The 19,365-nt window shown below is 43.5% G+C and overlaps 1 protein-coding gene across 15 annotated transcripts in view; it reads left to right on the top strand.

The window, feature by feature from the left end:
* PRRC2C (proline rich coiled-coil 2C) overlaps nt 1-18,550 on the top strand; it is a 116,770-nt gene extending 98,220 nt beyond the window's left edge. For 10 of the 15 annotated variants that reach the window (XM_077824880.1, XM_077824866.1, XM_077824877.1 and 7 more), the window contains 4 exons: nt 8,300-8,403; nt 12,524-12,650; nt 13,683-13,919; nt 16,718-18,550. In XM_077824880.1, coding sequence (XP_077681006.1) covers nt 8,300-8,403; nt 12,524-12,650; nt 13,683-13,919; nt 16,718-16,978 — 729 coding nt within the window. In that variant the 3' untranslated portion in view covers nt 16,979-18,550. The remainder of the gene's footprint in view (nt 1-8,299; nt 8,404-12,523; nt 12,651-13,682; nt 13,920-16,717) is intronic. The other 5 variants (XM_077824879.1, XM_077824881.1, XM_077824876.1 and 2 more) reach the window with 2 other exon arrangements.
* Nucleotides 18,551-19,365: the final 815 nt, after the last annotated feature.

The following is a 19,365-nucleotide window of genomic DNA, read 5'->3' as shown; positions in this document are numbered from 1 at the left end:
GGTTGCACCTCTCCTGGAAGGTAGCCTTCCTGGTGGCGATCATGTCAGCTAGACGGGTCTCGAAACTCAGGGCCTTGACCTCTGAGCCCCCATACACGGTGTTCCATAAGGATAAGTTCCAGCTCTGACCACATCCTTTGCTCCTCCCCAAGGTGGTCTCCACCTACCACATGGGTCAGGACATCTTCCTGCCGGTCCTCTGTCCCAAGCCCCATGCGTCCAGTGGGGAGTGCCACCTCCGCATGCTGGATGTGAGACAGGCTCCGGCTTCTATCTGGAATGGACTAAGCCGTTCAGGAAGTCTTTGCAGCTGTTCATTGCCTCAGCCGAAAGGACGAGGTGTCAGCCGATCTCCACTCAGTGGCTCTCCAACTGGATCACCTCATGTATCCGTACTTGTTACGACCTAGCGGGAATCGCCCCACTGTCGATTGTGAGGGCACGCTCGACTAGGGCGCAAGCCTCGTCGGCTGCCTTTTTAGCCCATGTCCCCATTCAGGACATTTGCAGGGCTGCCACGTGGTCTTCCGTTCACACATTCACTTCGCATTACGCGATGGTCTCTCAAACCAGGGAAGACGCCAAGTTCGGCAGGGCTGTACTCCGTCCCGAGAGACTGTGAACTCCTACCCACCTCCAATAGATACAGCTTGGAATCACCTATTGTGGAATGCGCATGAGCAATCAGTCGAAGAAGAAAAAACAGTTACCTTTTCTGTAACTGTGTTCTTCGAGATATGTTGCTCATGTCCATTCCACATCCCGTCCTCCTTCCCCTCTGTCGGAGTTGTCTGGCAAGAAGGAACTGAGGGTGGGGGGGTACACAGCACCCCTTATACCGCGCCATAGAGGCACCACTCCAGGGGTCACTAGGGGCGCACCCCTACGGGTACTGCTAGGGGAAAAACTTCTGGCACCAGTGCACGTGAGCACGCACACCTAATGTGGAATGGACATGAGCAACACATCTCGAAGAACACCAGTTATGGAGAAGGCAACTGTCTTTTTTTTTAGAGTTGGTCAGTTTTTGAAACCTTAATTTTTTTTTTAAAGAGGCACTGACAGCATCCCCTGCTTGTTGGGTACCATGGCAACAGGTGTATTGGAAATAGCTATTACAGATTTATTATTTTTGTTTTGTGCCTCACATTTGTGTATACAAAAATAACTCGTTCTAGCCCTGCTGTTAGACATTGACGGGGCTTTTCTTTGCGTACTGCGTGTAGCGATTGTCTGGCTTTATTCCAATACTTCCCTCAAACTGTTCAGTTCCCAGCCATGGGAATAAAGTGCTGATAATAATTTCCTTTTAGAGACTGTCTTTGTAATTCTGCTGTTTTGAAGATATCACACAAGATTCACATTTATCCATTGTTCCACTCTAAGTCTGGGGATTGTGCTGTTGAGGTGACATATTGCTTCTCTGTTTTCTTCACCCTTTTAGATGTGGTCGTGTACATTCTTTTCTGGTTTATTTCCATCATTGGCTTATTTGATGTCTTCATTTTTGAACAATTCTGACTAGAATATAGATGCTCAGGATACTGGCTCTTGGTCTGCACGGTACCTGAGTAGAAGTGGGAAAAGGTCATGCTCAACTAAGATTCTGAAGGCCAAAAACTTAAGCTAGGTCAGGAATCCTTTTCCTACACACAGGAAGCTGAAGACTGGAGTTGGAAATCCTGTGCGGTAACTTCAAATAAGCAATTGTTCTTTGAATAGTGTCCTTATGGGTGCTCCGCTTTCAGGTGCCTGTGTACCCCACATGCCTTCGATGGGGGATTTTCATTAGCAGTGTCCATTCAGCCCACTCATGCGCCTTTGATATCCTCGTGCCCCACACCAGGGCTGTCTCAGGCTGTATAAGCAAACCATCCTCAGTTTCTTCTCACCCCCTTCAGCCTGAGATGGAGCTTAGCGTGTCTGCATGGTGTTTGCGTCCGCTTTTTCTGTGCTTGTTTTTCCCAATTTAGCTAGCTAGTTTTTAGTTTGTAGTAGTAGTTTGTGTTTTTAAAAAAAATTTTCTTTTCCTCTGGGGAATCCTCTCTGTGCAGGGCATGCCCCAGGTCACTGGGGTTTAAACTTTGCCTCTCATGTGGAGAGGCTATTCCAATCAATAATGGATACTCAAAGTGCCTTTGCTGCCTGGGAGAATTGCACTTCCCTCAGAAGTGTAACTTTTGTTTAGCCCTCAGATCTAAGGCTTGGAAGAACCAAGAAACCAGGCTGACTGCTGCTGATGGAGCATTCCCTTTGCCCTGCTTCAGAGCCAGATCACCCCCCCCGTACGTTGTTCCTCAGTGGCCCCTTTGACCTATGCACAGCAGTCTCCCAGAAAAGGGAGATTCTCAGTCCTCCTATGAACATTCTAAGAAGAGGAGCTCTAATTCGCCTCCCAAGGAACCCCCCTCAAAAAGACCTTGTTGCCTGACTAGGTCCACATCCTCAGAGATGATGTCCTTGAGGCTCGGTACCGTGGAGGCAGAGAGTTCCTCCAGTACCCCCTTTCTCAGAGGTGAGGGATGATACTCAAGGACCTCACCACTCCTGATGAGAGCAACCCTGGATGCCACTCCCTCCTGCTTGTGGTCCTCAGTGGCCAGATTGGGATCCCTGGGCAGCTTCTTGCTGGTAGTTCTCTGGGGCTCCAACCCTCTCCTATTGGGATGGTAGGGAGGCTCAAGCTTCTCCTCCCCAGCAACAGGAGAAAACATTTGAAGCCCAAGAAACTAGGGCAGATGAAGAAGCCACTCCTCAAGCTACTATTTTGTCATCTTGTCCAGTTGAAGCTGCAGTGCCTCCTGCTTCATCTAGGGCAGATGGCTTTCAGCAGTTCCATGACCTCGCTAGGCGGGTAACAGCGTCTCTACTGATAATACCAACACAAGACGTTGTGGACTCTGTAGTCTGCGACACCATCCAGAATTGTCCTTCCTATCAACAAGGCTCTCCTGGAACCTGTGAAAACCATTTGGCAAACCCCAGCCACAGAAGTGGCAATGTGTAAGAGGACCGATTTTTCAAAAAAAATTACGTGTCCATTAAGGACTCAGAGTTAGGTGGAGGGTGGGAAAATAAGAACTCGCTGTGGTTGATGCAATTAATGAACTGGGCAAGCAACATTGTCATAAGTCCACCCCATACGATTGAGACCAGAAACACCTAGACCTGCTTGAGAGAAAATCCTATTCATTGGCAGCCCTACAGATGTGTATTGTAAATTACCATGTGCTGATGGCAAAATACAACTACATAATATATAAACAGTTTGCATTGGTTATTGAACACTTCCACCGGACCAAAGGGACCAGTTTCAGGCCACAGTGGCTGAGGGACAGTTACTAGCCTGAACATCTCTTCAGGCAGCTCTGGATGCTGCAGATAGCACAGCCCACTGTATCTTTATGGTAATGGTGATGATTAGGGCTTCCTGGTTTACAGCTATCTGGCTTCCCCAGAGAAGTCCAGAATATGATAAAGAACTTTCCATTTGATGGACTCAGTTTGTTTGCGGAAAATACCAATGTGTCATTGCGTACCCTTAAGGATTGTGGGGCCATGTTACACTCATTAGGTGTCTACACTTGCAAACAAAAGGAAGTTTAGTAGATCAGGAACGGTTCAAAGACACGGTCTGATGCGATTCTCCAGGTTTCAGTGACCAACTCTTAGAGAGAGACAGCTTCCAAAGAAAGAGACCTTCTAACAAAACGGATGTGTCTACGGAGAAGCCTTCATCATCAAAGTGGCTGTTTTGACGGGATGGTTAACGGTTCAAGCCCCCACTTCCATTCACTTGCCAACTACGATGTTTTGCTCACCTCCCTCCATTTGGAGACCAATTCTCCCATTTCCAACCAGCATGGGAGTATATCACCTTGGACAAATGGGTGATGGAAATATCCTCATGCCACACCATCCATTTTACTTACCTCCAGCCTCCTCATTCCACTTCTCCATCCCTCTTTATGGACTCCTCTCATGAGTTGCTGTTCAGACAGGAAATAAACTCCCTTCTTTGTTCAGGAGCAATAGAACTTGTCCCCGGTCAACATGGAGGAGAGGCTTCTATTGAGCTATTTACTTGTACCAAATTAAAATGGAGGGTGGAGACCAATCCTAGATCTAAGATTCCTAAACCAACTCGTGAAGCCTCAGAAGTTCAGGATGGTGATTCTCTGCCAGCTATAATTCCTTCTCTAAATTCAGGGGGTTGGTTTTTGGCCCTTGACCAATACGCTCATCCTACAGAAGGTTCCTGCATTTTGTGGTAGGTGAGGATCGTTTTCAGTATCAGGTGTTCTTGTTCGGCTCTGAAGGTTTTCAAAAGTTCTATCGGTGATGGCTGTCGACCTGCATAGTCAGGCAATCGTACTCCCCTACCTCGATGACTGGCTGCTCAAGGGTTAGTCGTACCAAGAGGTGTCATCTGCCACAGCGAAATGCTTTCCCTGTTCTTAGACTTGGGTTTGCAGTTGAACATGGAAAACTGTACACTAGCTCCTGTTCAGAACCTACAATTTATAGGAGCATCCTTGGATTCTTTAGCAGCCAGAGCCTTCCATGGACAGATTTGTGACATTATCAGACCTTTTCAGAGTTATTGCAGGGAGCCCCCAGACTTCATTTTGAAACTGTCTTCAATTCCCTGTTCACATGGCAGTTTGCACCTTTGTGACAGAACATGTGAGATTACAGCTTTGCTGTTGCCGGGGTGGCTCAGATCAGCTTACCTGCCAAACACACACAGCCTGGACAAAAAGGTGTCAGTTCCCCAGCAAGTGACTTATTCCCCAGACTGGTGGAACATTCATTGCAATGGTAGGGGCAGGGATTCCTTTTCTTCAGTGGACACCAGCAGTAACCATTACCATGGATATATCTCTGTTAGGATGGGGGCACATCTAAGTTCCCTGTAAGCTGCGTGGCTGCACATTTGCTCAGGGAACCTACCCAGGGACCTGCTGCTGCCGGGGCGCCCCTCCTCCAACTCAGCCTGCGGCCTGGACCAGCCGGGGTGCCCAGGCCTGCCAGGGTGGTGTGGCCAGATTGAGCCCAGGCACAGCTGTTGTGGCCTGACCCAGGCACAGCCAGGGCAGCGTGGCCTGGGCCAACCCTCTCCCAGCCTGGACCAGCTGTGGGAGGGCTGCCTATTCTGCAGCCCCAGAGCTCCCATGCTGCTGCAGGGGGAGAGAGCTGGGGAGGAGTCGTCCGTCCGTCCCCCTCTCCCTCCCCCCCCCCCCCCCCGCCATAGCCCTGGAGCACCGTCCTGCATCCCAAAGCCCTCTGCCCCAGCCCAGAGTCCCCTCCCACACTCTGAACCCCCAGCCCCACCCCCACCACATGAATTTTGTTATGTGCACCAATACGAAGGTGATGTGTGACACATCACCTTCCTATTGGTGCACATAAAATTCATTCTGCATGTGGGTGGGAAAAATTAGAGGGAACACTGGGGCACACGTGGTGCTCTCACAATACAGGGCAAATGGTCACCCAAGAAACCATCCTTCATATCAACTTACTGGAGCTCAAAGCAGTCAGAGTACGTGCCTTCATTTTCTGCCTCTCATCAGGCTCAGATCTATCAGGGTTATGATGGACAACATGGCCTGCATGTTCTAAATCATTTGGCAGGGAGGAACAAGATCTTTCCTTCGGTCCCGAAGCAATAAGGTATTGGAACTGGTACATAAAACATCACAAAGGAATCCCAGCAATGTATCTTCCATGCAGACAAAACATCAAGGAGAAAAATACCTGCTGAGAGCATCCGCCAAGACTATGAGTGGGAGCTGAATCTCCAGAACCTGGTTGACATTTTTCAGATTTGGGGATTTCCAGAAGTGGATGTTTTAACAACAGCTACAAAAAGAAAATGCCACCTGTTTTATTCAAGGGGGAGTTTAGGTCCCAAGCCCCTGAGGGATGCGTTTGATCCTCAGAATGGTTAACAAAATCGAACAGGAGAGGATCGGAGTCATTCTAAGCCCTGATGTGGTCAAGGCAAGCATGGTTTACTTACCTGTTTCATCTAGCTCACTGTATGATGACAAATCTCCCAATCATACCTCAGCTCCTTTCTCAGGACTGTTGCATCCCAATCTGAGCATTCTTCACCTCAAGGCGTGGCTCCTTGATGGTTCCTAGGGCTAGAGCTGTTCTGTTTTGCAGAGGTACCGCACATATTAAATAGTAGGAAAGATACTACCAAAAATACTCGCCTTCACAAGTGGAGACTATTTAGTCACTGGTGTGAACTCCAGGAGATAGTCCCACATTCTGCCCCACTCCTCTTTTTCTAGAGTACCTGCTCCATCTAAAGAAAACAGGGCTGTAACTTAGTTCTCTCAAGATTTTTCTGGCAGCTTTTAACAGCCTTTCATACCACTATTGAGGGGTTCTGCCTGTTTGCTCAGCCAACAACTGCAAGGTTCATGGAAGGCCTGGGAAATCTCTTTCCACCAGTGAAAGTCCATACTCCTGTTTGGAAACTTTAATTTGGTTCTTAAGTCTTATAAATTCTCCCTCTAACTGATGGCAAGCTGCTCCTTATCAAATTTCTCTATGAAAACAGGCTTCCTGGTTGCTATTACCTCGGCCCGCAGAGTCAGAGAGATGGGGCCTTAATGGCAAATCCTCCTTTCACAGTTTTCTACAAGGATGAGGTTTCCTTACATCTGCATTCCAGGTTCCTTCCTAAAGTGTCTTCTGAGTTTCATCTGAATCAGATCATTTACCTGACAGTGTTCTTTCAGAAACCTCAAGTCCATTGTGGAGACTGCTCCATACTCTATATGTCAGAAGAGCGTTCTCCTTCTATGTATGTAGGACTAAACCAGGGGTGGCCAAGCTGTGGTTCCGGAGCCACGTGCGGCTCTTCTGAAGTTAATATGTGGCTCCTTGTATAGGCACAGATTCTGGGGCTGGAGCTACAGGTGCCAACTTTCCAGTGTGCCGGGGTGCTCGCTGCTCAGCCTCTGGCTCTGCCCCCACTCCACCCATTCCTGACCCTTCCCCTGAGCCTACAGTGCCCTTGCTCCTCCCCGCCCCCAGGCTCCTGATCGGGAGGTGCAGGGAGGGAGGGAGAGGTGCTGATGATCGGTGGGGCTGCCAGTGGGTGAGAGGAGCTGGGAGTGGGGTAGGGGAGCTGATGGGGGCTGCTGACTTATTACTGTGGCTCTTTGGCAATGTACATCCGTAAATTCTGGCTCCTTCTCAGGCCCAGGTTGGCCACCCTTGGACTAAACCATTTAGTAACTCCACTAACTGTTGGTTTAGTTTGCAAACAGATTAAAAGGCTCTGCTCTTTCTACCCAAAGGCTTTCAAAATGGATTTCTGGGTACATACAACTTGTTACACTGCTGTCAACATCTCAACCTCCTATTGGGGTGTCAGCTAACTCAACAAGATGACAATCTACATCTACTTAAAAATGTCCCAGTCGCTAAAGTCTGCAGAGCTGCTACATGGTCTTTGGCACATACCTTCTCCAGACGCTCTGCCTTAATCGATGCCTCCAGATCTGATGCAGCAGTTGGCAATGCATTTCTTTCCTCTGTAATTGACTTGACTCTGAAGCTCCCACCACCTGATGGGGCTACTGCTCCATCTGAAGTTGAGCACTCATAGGGACAGTACTTAGAGGTTACTCACTCTGTGCAGTAACTGTTATGTAGCTCACGAAAGCTTATGCTCAAATAAGTTTGTTAATCTCTAAGGTGCCACAAGTACTCCTTTTCTTTTTGCGAATACAGACTAACACGGCTGCTACTCTGAAACCTGTTAGTTTTTGAGATGTGTCCCCCTCTGGGTGCTCCATTACCCATCCTCCTTTCCTTCTTCAAAGTCTCCTTCTGAGACTCAGCAATGGAGAAGGAACTGAAGGCAGTTCACCCATACAGCCTGATCTAGCCTCAGCATGGGGCTTGAGGAAGTCAGTAGCGTGTGCACAGGCTGAATGGACACTGCTAATGAAAATCTCTAATTGAAGACGCATAGGGCACATGCTTACCTAAAGTTGGAGCTTTGATAGGGAGACACATCTCAAACTACAGTTACTGCACAGAGTAGTAACCTCTTTCCCTGTCATGTGGAGTAATTGCATGCAGGGAAGGACAGCCATGTGCTTCGATGTTCTTAGGTTGCAAGTAGATAGTTTTGCAAGCTAGTTTTTTTCCATTGTAATAGCAGCCTTAATAGAATGGGTCATTTGTGGTTGTCCTTATAAGTGATGCATTTGGGTTAAACCACAAGTGATGCATGTGGGCTAAACTGCTGTTAATAATTTTTCTCCAGATGTCAGAAATGGATCTTAAGGCCTTTGGAAGCGGCATTGATGTTAAACCAGGAACTCCACCAGTTACTGGTAGAAGCACCACTCCAACCTCCAGTCCTTTCCGGTAAATGAGCCTTTTTAAGCCCAGAATTTCATATAAAATCAGTTCTGTATTAAGTATTGTAACTAGCTGTTTGCTCATGCATGAGCAATCAATTCTTTGAAAGAGATGAATGTTAATGGGGATGAGGGGGAAGGCTATGAATACTTCAAAATGATAACGCTTAAACAATCAACTAGCTTAGCACAGCAGAAGCAGCATTACAGTATGTCATCAGGTCTGCTAACGGTTATGCCAGAAGGGTACTACCCCGAAACATGAAGTTTATTTTTTTTAATTTGTGAATGAAATTGAAATATAACTGAACAGTTTTTAGAAGTGATTCCTGAGAGCGTAGTGGTGAAAAGACTTTGGGATGGCACTGTGATAGGTTTTAGAAGTTATTCTGTTTAAGGGTAGAAGTCTTACCTGCACTGAAGATTGTAGTCATTACCTAGGGCATAAACTAAAGCCTTTCTTAAAACCCCATGCCTTAGAAAGTAAACCTAGTGACAGCAACTCTGATGGAGTCTTATGCTTCAGTGCAGGATTTACAAACTGTTCTTAAACTCTGAAATTAGTATATAGACTGGCTTGCAGGTTTATTTGGCTGATGTACGAAAAAGTGTAGCAGATTTTGCAGGAAAATTTAGTAACATTGAGATGTATGTTGCCGGCACACAACTTTTTGAGACGGCTCACAATGCTACCTGAGGGAAAAGCCTTTAATAGAGTAGAAAAGGCTAGAAAACCAGACATACTGTAATCCTCTATGGCTACTAGGAGTTAGTGAAAAATCTGAAGTACTTTGTAGGAGTTTTTATTGGCCATCTGAACAATTGAATTTAAGAAATCCTACACTAATTGGTATTGCATCAGGCCAGAGATTTCAAAAGTAGCAAAAGGAGAGGATCCTCTTTATTTCATACTAATCTTCCAGTATGTGAAAATTTGGAGATTCATAAAAACCAGTAGGATTTTTGGCTCCTTCAACATACAGGGGATGAAGATTGCAATGACTTCAGATTCTACCTCTCCATTACACTTCCAGGAGAGGAAGAGGTTTTGGTTCTGGAAAGGGTTTGTTTTTTTCCCCAGTTACTGGGGCCTGAAATAGATTGTATTGTAACCCAGACTGACTTCATGTGGAGTTAAGGAGAAGAGTGTATTTTCAGAAACTGAGGTGGCAATGACTTGCAGGCACTAAAAAGTTTTTAAAAACCCACAATGCAGACATAGAGCTAGAACGTTCTGAAGATTTCAGAGGAATGTAAACATACATTGCCTATGAAGGCTACAAATGAATTGTAATTCAAATTCACTTTTGCACAATGTGGACATCTCACCTGTATCAGCCCTTAGTGTTTTGTGAGTTTTATTTTAACAGGAGGTTATATTTCTGTGAGCTGATCCATTTGACTTGACTGTGGTTTTCCCCCTGAATACAACGTAAGAGCTCAGGTGGATCCCGAATGTTATGTCAATTGGTGAACATCCTCAAAGCATTTTTGTATTGACATGTTCTGATTGTGTCCTTGAAATAAGTATATCTTAGTCCCAAGCATTCACATAATCTAATGTTACTAGTGTTAACGCAGGCATGTGCTAGTACCTAGATCTTTGCTGAATGTATGGCCTGTAAGGGCAGAAGTCTGGTTCTGAATGGGGCCCACTTAGTCTCAATGTACCCTTAATATCTAACTACTTGGATTTTTTTTAAATAGTCTCAAATCATTTCTAGGTTTTTTTTGTTGTTTAATATTGTGGCTATACAGGTTCTGAATGCATCAACACATGTTGGTACATTGCTTGTTGACATCAAGATAGCTGAAATTTAGTGGGCAGGTAATTAACCTTATATATAGTCTCTTCTTCGTTTCCAAAATCCCTGTTTGGTTTCAGTCACTGCAGCTTAATGTTCTATTAGATGACAATAATTGTGTTAAGATTCTTATGTACAGAATCATAAGTTGTCTGGGAATGTTTTAGGGTTTTGTGCGAAGAGCATTTCTGCTTTCTTTTTTTGTATAACACATAAGGTAATTTGTTTTTATTCAGAAATAAAAAAAAATTGTGATTACAGTACTGATTCATTGCCTGTATCTTTGTAATTGTCTATCCTTACTCATCTGACAGACCCTGCAGTTCTGAAGCAGACAAAACTCCCATTGAGAGGCTTGGGAGTTTTGACTGCATCAAGGCTAGAAATGTATGTATATTATTGCATAGTTACGTACTGAATTGGGAAATGCCAAAGCAAGTGCGTATGCACACACTTGTTATTCCCCCTGTATGTGTGCATTTAAGATGGTCTTCAATTATATGGTATTAAATACAGTACTACCATAATTTTTTCCTAGAAGTTTAGGAGTCTAATGTTCAGTATCATGTTAGTAATCTTTTTGTCTTATACTTACACAATTATTGATTTAATAGTTCATGTGTATCCTAAGATTCTAGGGGAAAATGTGTGTAGTACTGTGTTTGAGCATGTGCCTACTAAATTAAAAGCATTCAGTGATGAAGGCTTAAAGTGCAACTTTAATTTTGACATTTCTGATTTTTATTGAATAATTCCAGTTTCTGTTCGACCGGTTTTTTAATATTATTTCCTGAAACCTTCTGATAGAGGGAAGAGATTCTCAATGGATTTTCAGTTCCCTGCTTAGCTTAAGGTCTTTTCAGCAAGATAGAAACTGGTGGTTTTATACAAAGGAGAAAATACTAGCTACACAGTGTTCTCAGATATGCAAATTAAACCATCTAAATCTGAGTAGCTTCTTTCCACTATGGTAATTGGACTGAAAATTTTGTACCTTCTGTAGTTAGAAAATGGACTGTTCGAGTTGACAATATCCCTTGACGTGTACTACTTCAGTGTTTAATACAGATTTTGAATGGAAATTCCAATTTTTCATTGCAAGAAGATTTTGATGGGGTGAGGAGGGAGAAAATATTAAAAAGAGCATCAGTCTTCATGACACCAATATTCTGATGGGTTGCAAAGAAAAGGCAGTTAATGTGTAAAATCAGCAATCAGGAAATATTTGAGAAATTACTGAAATGCCTGTCCCATGCACTTTATGGTCTGCTACAGAGATCCCTTCTCTTGCACATCTTAGCAGATCCCGAGGTATATTGATGAAGGGCCTCGGGCCTACTCATCTTCATTGGGCCAGCGTGCAGTTGGGGCAGATGAGCTGGAAGATTCCAGAGAGCCACCGAGTCGTAATAATTTAAACTTGTTCAGGTTGAAAATTGTAGGAATAAATTGACTTAAACTAATAACAGTTCGGGTGACTTAGTTTAGCTGTGCACACGCACTGCATCAGTGCTCATGTAGTAATCTTAACAAAAATATATTGCGCATGTTTAATACATGATATTTAAAGCAAATCAAACCCCATTTCCTCATGATCGAGACCATGCACTACTCCTCAGTGAAGGCTGTTGCACTCTCAAAAAATCAACTTTCAAACTTCATCTGTTTTGGCTTCACTGTTAAAATGTTACAGAAAAAAATTGTAATGGAGGGACATGGTTTTTCATCTCACAAAAACTAAAAAAAATGCATCCCACACCTGGAGAACTTCAGTCTGAAAACAAAAGAAATCTATGAGCAAGAGAGGGGGTCAGAATGGAAACAATTAGGGAGCATCAACTGTCCTGCATGTGTGCTTGGTGCATGTCACAGGTCCTGGTGCTGAAAAGCTTAGGATCTGAATCAGACAATACAAAGGGAGTGGAATGGGCAAAAAAAAGGGGGGGGGGGGGGCCTGGCCCCACACAGCAAACAAGGGGGCCTAGCCATACACAGCAAACAGTCTTGCTTACTGAGTCTGAGATCATTTATGGTGGGGGCACCAGGTAAAGCCTGTGACCAAAACACTTACTTTCCTTCTGTGTTCTTTTGCTCATTTTGTTCAGTAATTCTGACTCTCAACTGTTTCCCCTTGGGGTTGCCATGTTAACTTGCTACCGTTCTGGCTTCATTTGCCTTGAGGATCCTAATGGTAGTTGCTAGGGAGTATCTGATGGTAGTTTTCCTTTGAGCTCAGATTTCAGCTTGGAAGTGCTAATTACAAAAGCATCCTTGTGGTGATAGCAATGTCTTGATTCTAATTGGTGTTGGTTTCTTTTCAAGGGCCGCTTCTGCAAGTCCTAACAACCAGTCCAATAAAATGAACAGCATTGTCTACCAGAAGCAGTTTCAGTCAGCAGCTGCTGCTGTGAGAATGACACAGCCATTTCCTGCACAATTCGCTCCCCAGGTGGGAAACTGATGGCTTCCTGAAAGCAAACTTGCTTTTCTACACCTCAGTTAATCCTGTGACTTTATAACTCTACTCACCTGTGGGCTCTGTTTTTATTTTGATGGGTTAAAAGTATAAGCCCTCAATTTAATAAAGAATGTTGTTTATCAAGCAACTGAATTCAAGTTAAAGCAGACTTGTCTTCAGCCTTGCAAGTTAATGCAGGTTTTCTGGTGTTTCATGCATTTTAATTTTCAGGGACATCTGCGCATCTGAAAGTGAGGCACTTAATAGCACTAGGTTGAGTAGTTCTAGTACAGGTAGGTGCCTTGCAGGCTTCCCCACACAGCTCCAGATAACTTCATTTCTATACACCCTACTATAGGGGGATCGGGGGACTCCGTATCTCCGAAGGGTCCCAGTGCATATTTAAGATTCTAAAAACTTCAGCAGATTCCTAGTCATTTGTCTGAGATGCAGTTCTGAAGTGATCCAAAGTATGATTTTTTTCAAATATTCCAGTGAACACCTAAAAAAGGTAACTGTTCCAGATTATAACTGGATATCGTTGAGCCACTAGAGAGAAAATGATATATGCTGTGGATAAGTACTCTTTGGGATTCGTCTGTTTGGTTTCAGTGTTTGACTTAAGGATCTGCGTGTCTGGGTTTTTTTGATTGAAGGGTTCACTAAATGCTGCCAGATGCAGGGAGAACTCTTTCTCACTAGTGATGCCCTTAGGTGCTGCCTTGCTAGGGTTTGTAACATGTCTTAATTTGGGGGGGGGTATTTTTCCCCTTTTTTTAGTAGAATTTTGAGTTGTGAGTGCAACTTTAAGCACAACAGCATCATCTTGGGGGTTCTGTTTTTCCTGGAGTCCAAGCATAGCCTGTTTTAACAGAGAAAAAAAATCCCCCTACTTTCTTGGCATTAGTTTAATGGCAGAGCAGGCATGTTTTTCCCCCTCTAAGGAAAAGCCAACATATGATCTGGTTGGCAGTTTTCTAATGGCTAAATGTTTTTTGTTGTTGTTGTTTTTCCCCCACTTAGATCCTCTCTCAGCCTAACCTGATCCCTCCATTGGTAAGAGCCCCACATACTAACACCTTCCCAGCGCCTGTTCAGAGGCCGCCAATGGCACTGGCTAGTCAGATGCCACCTCAGCTGACCACAGGCCTTATGAGCCACCCTCGTTTACAGCATGTGGCCAGAGGTCCTTGTGTATCACTATCTGGAGTCAGAGGCAATCAGGCCCAGGCTACGATGAAGGCTGAACAAGACGTAAAGGTTAGTATTTTGAACAGCGGTGCTGTTAACACCAGTTCAGTCTTGACAGCTCATAGGGCAAGAATGTGTCTATGAACCATGTCTTAAGAAGCCTCTGGACCCTTAACTGCTTTATCCAGGCCTTTAATGTCTTAGTACAGACTAAAAACTAAAACTAGCCCCCCCACCCCACCCCCAACACTTTTTTTTTTTTTTTTTTTAAGAATTGCAACTATAGTGATTGGCAGCAGGCTTCCATTCTCAGGTGGTTTTGTGACCAATGGCTCCATAAAACCATTATCATTCTTGAGGGAAATCTGAAGTTTAGGCTTCAGGAGACTGCATCTTTTGAATGAGATGTAAAACCCAAGGTCTCTTAAACCTTTTTTTGGGCAGGGGGATGTAGCCAGATGAGCCCCTAGTGTACTGGCCAACTTCCAGTTTTGGTGATGTGGCCAAAATATATTTTACCTGTAGTTTTAACTGGATATACTGTTTCTCAGTTCCTGTTATAAACTGTTTAAACAGCTGGCATATTCCACCCAAGAGGTGGCTGCATTTCAGTAGTAGATTATGTGAATCATACATATTATATATATATATATATATATATACACACACAAAAACTTGTAAAGCACTTTGGGACCCTTCATGATGAGGCAAGATATTATTTCCTGAAGCAGATGCAATGGCACAGGGAGTCTGTGTGGGGACACCGTAAGATTATAATAGACTTTACACATCTGCCTGTATTCTACAGAATCAGTTACCAATGTGGATAGCGCTTCGTCGAAAGGAACTCTTCTTCAGTTGTGTTGCCACTTTCAGTGTCTGGGTGTAGAAGTAATGTAACAAGCTTTTCAAAAAAAAATTAGGCATTTGGGGAGATGTTACTTTCACTGCCCTTCACTTAAATTGTAGATATTTTTAGTTTGTAAATAATTACTTTTTAGGGATACAGCTACTCCAGACTTCTAACAAATTAGACTTAATGTTATCCGTAATTGATTAGTTCTTAATCCATCTATAAAATTTGATCCTTAATTAGGCCAGTCACATCTGAGTTTGCCCTCAAAAGACAGCAAGCATAAATCTTACATAGTCTTGTTTTCTGTACCTCCCCATATGCATTCTTTAAATTATTTCACATTCATTCCTTGTCACTTGTGATTAAAGCATTCAGACATCCTGATTTAGCTAACAGACAAATCTGCACAGAGGAGTTTTTAAGTCCGCATGCTGCTTCATTTAAAATGCAACTATTTCCACAGTCTGTTGGTCCATCACTAATAAATATTAATGTTTGTTGTATTAATTGCATGAAAAGTTGGTTAGTCATTACGGTAGAGTAGACTGGGGGCTGGGATTCTCGGATTGTTTTCCAATTCTTACACCGAGGGAAGGCAATCTCTCTCTGCCCCATCTATAAAATCGATAGAATACCTATCCACGGGAGTATTGAGGCTTAATTCATGTTCCAAGTGCTTTGGTGTCCTGCTTATAAATGCATAGCATTCCTGATAGCATATTACTTTTCTGTTGTACAGTGGACTTGCTTGCAGAGGGCCTGAGGAGTGCAACTCCTACTGGAGTTGAGTGGCACTTCCATGAGCAGTCCCTTGACTTTAGTGGGCTTTTGTACGAGTGCTGCTCAGCGTGACGAAGGGTGTTATAATCATGCCATGAGTCGGCATAGTACTATTCCTTACAGAGAAAGGAGCAAGGGTAAAGTTGCAGTTTGCACCATGTAACCAAGTGGCTTAAATTACATACCTTGCAAGCCTGGGAAAATGGCGGTAACTGAGTCTATCACCGTAGCGCTGTTAGTGCAGACTCTCTAAGCCAACGGCAGAGAACTCTCGCACCGACTTAATTGCTCCAGCCCACGCGAGCGGCGGTAGCTGTGTCAGTTGGAAGAAGCTCCCCTGCTGTCCACAGTAAGCTGGTAATTTAATGTCGCTCAGGATGGTGGCTTGTTCATACCCCGGAGCGACATAGCTTATACTGACTTAAGCTGTAGTGTGTATATAGCCTGAGAGAAACAGTCATTAACTCAACCTAGGCAGCAGCTTCTGTGTATTGTGAGGGGTGTGGGGAGCATTTGAATCAGGATATTGTGGCTATATTGGCACTGTAGACTTTCTGAAATTCTCCCACTGTTGCTCTAGTGACAGTGGGATGGTTGGTGTAGGCCAGGTGCCAATGTTTTTGCCACAATCACATAACCGTGCTCAGAACAAGTCTAGAGGATGCAATGGCAAAAAGCTGGCAGCTGGTCTGCACTTGTACAACCCTTGTTAGTACTGACAGAGTCACAACAGTGCTAGAGCAAGTAGGTGACAATGTCAAAGTCCCCAGCGTCAAACAAGGCTGGAAGGGTAGAGGGTGTACTAGGAGCCCTTACATTAAGGGCTTGCATGCTGTTATGATGTCTAACACTTATTTATAATTGAAGATATTTTTTTGCAGTTTTCACAGTTTCTAAACATTCCTTAAAAATAGATCTTGGACTTAGAGTTAGTGGGATCTAGGTCAGCAAAATGTTTCCAGGTGTACCCAGATGGAAAAGGTGTTTAGAAATAGCTGCAGGAAGGGCAAGGGAAGATTGGGCATAACACTACACTTAATTTTTATATTGAGAAGCATTTTCAAGCCCAGGGGTGCCTGGGGAAGAAACTAAAAGCAGCAAGATGTTGCCCTTTGGGGAGATCGTGATCGATCTGATTGGTTATGAAACTTTTTAAAATGTAACTCCTACAAGAAATAAATACCTTTAGCTTAACGTTCTATCAGTAAATGTGTGTTTTCCCTTCTTTAAGGCGAAGCAGAGAGCAGAGGTTCTTCAGTCCACACACAGGTTTTTCTCTGAGCAGCAACAACCGAGCAAACCAATAGGAGGCAAAGCTCAAAAAGTGGACGAAAGTGGAAGCAAACCCGCTGAGGCAATGACGGACTCCTCAGGGGTCTGCCAGGACAAAGTGGAGGAAAAGCCTGCCCCTGCACCTGCTGTCACCACAAAACCTGTTAGAACTGGACCAATCAAACCTCAGGCAATCAAGACAGAAGAAACAAAATCTTAAAGGCTGTGTTTCTATGATGCTGGGGGGGTGGGGGGCAACAGCGTGAACCTGTAGCCCAAAGGGCAAAACAGTAGTCTTCTATCCCTTCATGGCTCCAAACAGTATAAAGGAAGATAGACGCTACTGGCATTGACAGACATAAACAGCTGCAAGTCCAATAACGCTCTGTCTCTTTGGGCTTGCAGCTTCTCTAATATAGCATGAAGTCTGCTTTTGGTGGAGTGTATGTGCGTATATTGACATACACATCTATATGCCATCCAGATACATAATGGGAAATAGCACGGCAGGGGAGAAGATGGCTGAAGAACTGGGAGGGTGAACACTTTTATTCATGCTCTGCTGTTCTTCGGCTGCTATTTCATCTTTTATAAGCTGTCTCTCTCCGATCATGCAGTCTGAAGACAGTGCTGGACAGAGTAAGGTGTGTTTATTTTTACTTTTTTTTAGTGACTTGAGAGGCCGCTGTTTCGCAATAAAGAAATGGGAATTAATATAATTGACAAGTCACATACAGTAGTTTATCCTTCACCACATGGCATCTAAAGTAATGGAACACAATTAGTGACATCAACATTGTGTCAAATTTCCCTGAAAAGGCAGTGTTTGACTGCTGTTGCTTTTGTTTGATATGATGATGTACTTAGATCACGACAGTAAAGTGTCGCTTGGCACACAGGCTACTCTCTATACCCACACCGCCTCAGACGTTCACCCCTTGGATTTAAAAGCCTAATTGCATTAATAGTCAAATGAGTTCTGTTCACCTCTGTTTGGCTATCCGTATATGAAGCCAGTAGTCTTTAACCAGTTTCCAGCTTTTGTCTGTGTAGAGCAATGAGCACTTAGAACTGTGCTGCTAGATTAAAGAGAAACTTTATCAGAGTAAAGAGAACCTTATCTTAAAAAGGTGCATTGTTAGGTCAGAGCTGCATCGCACCTCCTTGCCCACTGTGTGCTGGAAAGTAGAATCAAGTCAAATAATGCCTTTTTAATTGTATCCTCTATTATAGCTGTAGGACAGTACTGTATGATACTTCTGTGAATGTAAGATATCCTGTACCTGCTTATGATATGTAGTAGTGACTGTGCTATACCAGAGCTGTTTTTAATAATGTTTTTTTCCAGACAATGATTGAGAAGCTAATAAAAGGCACCAGGTACCACATCAATAACAGAATTTGCTGTTTTTTTCTGGGATTTTTTGTTTTTTTACTTTCTGGAAGGAAGTATGCTGAAAGTCTAATGTGTATAATTTTGTTCAGATGACTGCAGAAGCTGGAAAGGCTGTTGCTGCTATTGATGCCTAGTGAATCGCTATTGGTTATCTTTTTATATAAATATATATATAATTTGAATTTTTGGAAACTTTAGCTGTGATGTCAACTTTGGAAAAAAGTATCCCACTTGTACTGTGAGTTGGCATTGTACAGAAATTAACAGCCATATTGGTCTAGAAATGTTCAACTTAATTTTTTTTCCATTTGTACAGGGGTAATACTGTATTAAATATGTAAGGTCTTATTTACATGGGTTTGATTACAGAAACTAATAAAATATTCTCTAAATAAAGTATCCTGGTAATTTTATAAACCATTAGTCTACATGCTTACAGGCAAAAAAGAATGTGTGAAGTATCACTCTTGCTGTATGGATGGCATACGTTATGCTTTAAGAAGAAAACTTATAGCAGTTGAATTTCTAAAACAACTTATATATGATCAACAAGGCTTGCCTCCCTCACAGTACATTTCTCTCCTATTAATCCTACAGTGAAGAGCTAATGGGACATAGTTTAGCCATACTGGATCAGACTCTTAGTTTATCATTTCATGTATCTTGCCTCCAGCACTGGCTAATATCTGATGCTTAAGAGCATGAAGTAAATCTCTCATAATGCTTCTGGGCAATTGTCCACTTCATGGAGTAAAATAGGAGGGGAGAATTCCTTTGACTGCCATAGAGATCAGGTCATCACATGTTTATAACGACAATTGTGGTCATCCAGATACTGCAGTCATATTCATAGTGACGGACTATTAAACACAAGATCATGATTTGCCAGGTCAAGCAGGAGAGGGTCGCGATATAAACACATGTTCAAGACTAGTAAAAGAAGTACAAAAATTCCAACTACATTACTTACTTCATTTCCCCAAGCTGCTGTAATATGAAGGTTTTCTACATTCCGGCAGCCAGTTCGCCACTACACAATCTACCTTAAATGCATGAATATGTGCCATTGGATGACACCTTTGGAAGCCCTTGCTAGGAGTATAAAGCAAATATTCACTTTAAACCCAGAAGCTTTGTTCATTCTTAGTGTTTCTAATGTAGTCTTCAGCATGGTGTCTGACTCCCAAGATGTTCATCCCCCTTACCCTGCA

The sequence above is a fragment of the Eretmochelys imbricata genome, chromosome 8, assembly GCF_965152235.1.
Source record: "Eretmochelys imbricata isolate rEreImb1 chromosome 8, rEreImb1.hap1, whole genome shotgun sequence".
Lineage (NCBI taxonomy): Eukaryota > Metazoa > Chordata > Testudines > Cheloniidae > Eretmochelys > Eretmochelys imbricata.
This window is presented reverse-complemented; position numbering and strand designations above follow the sequence as displayed.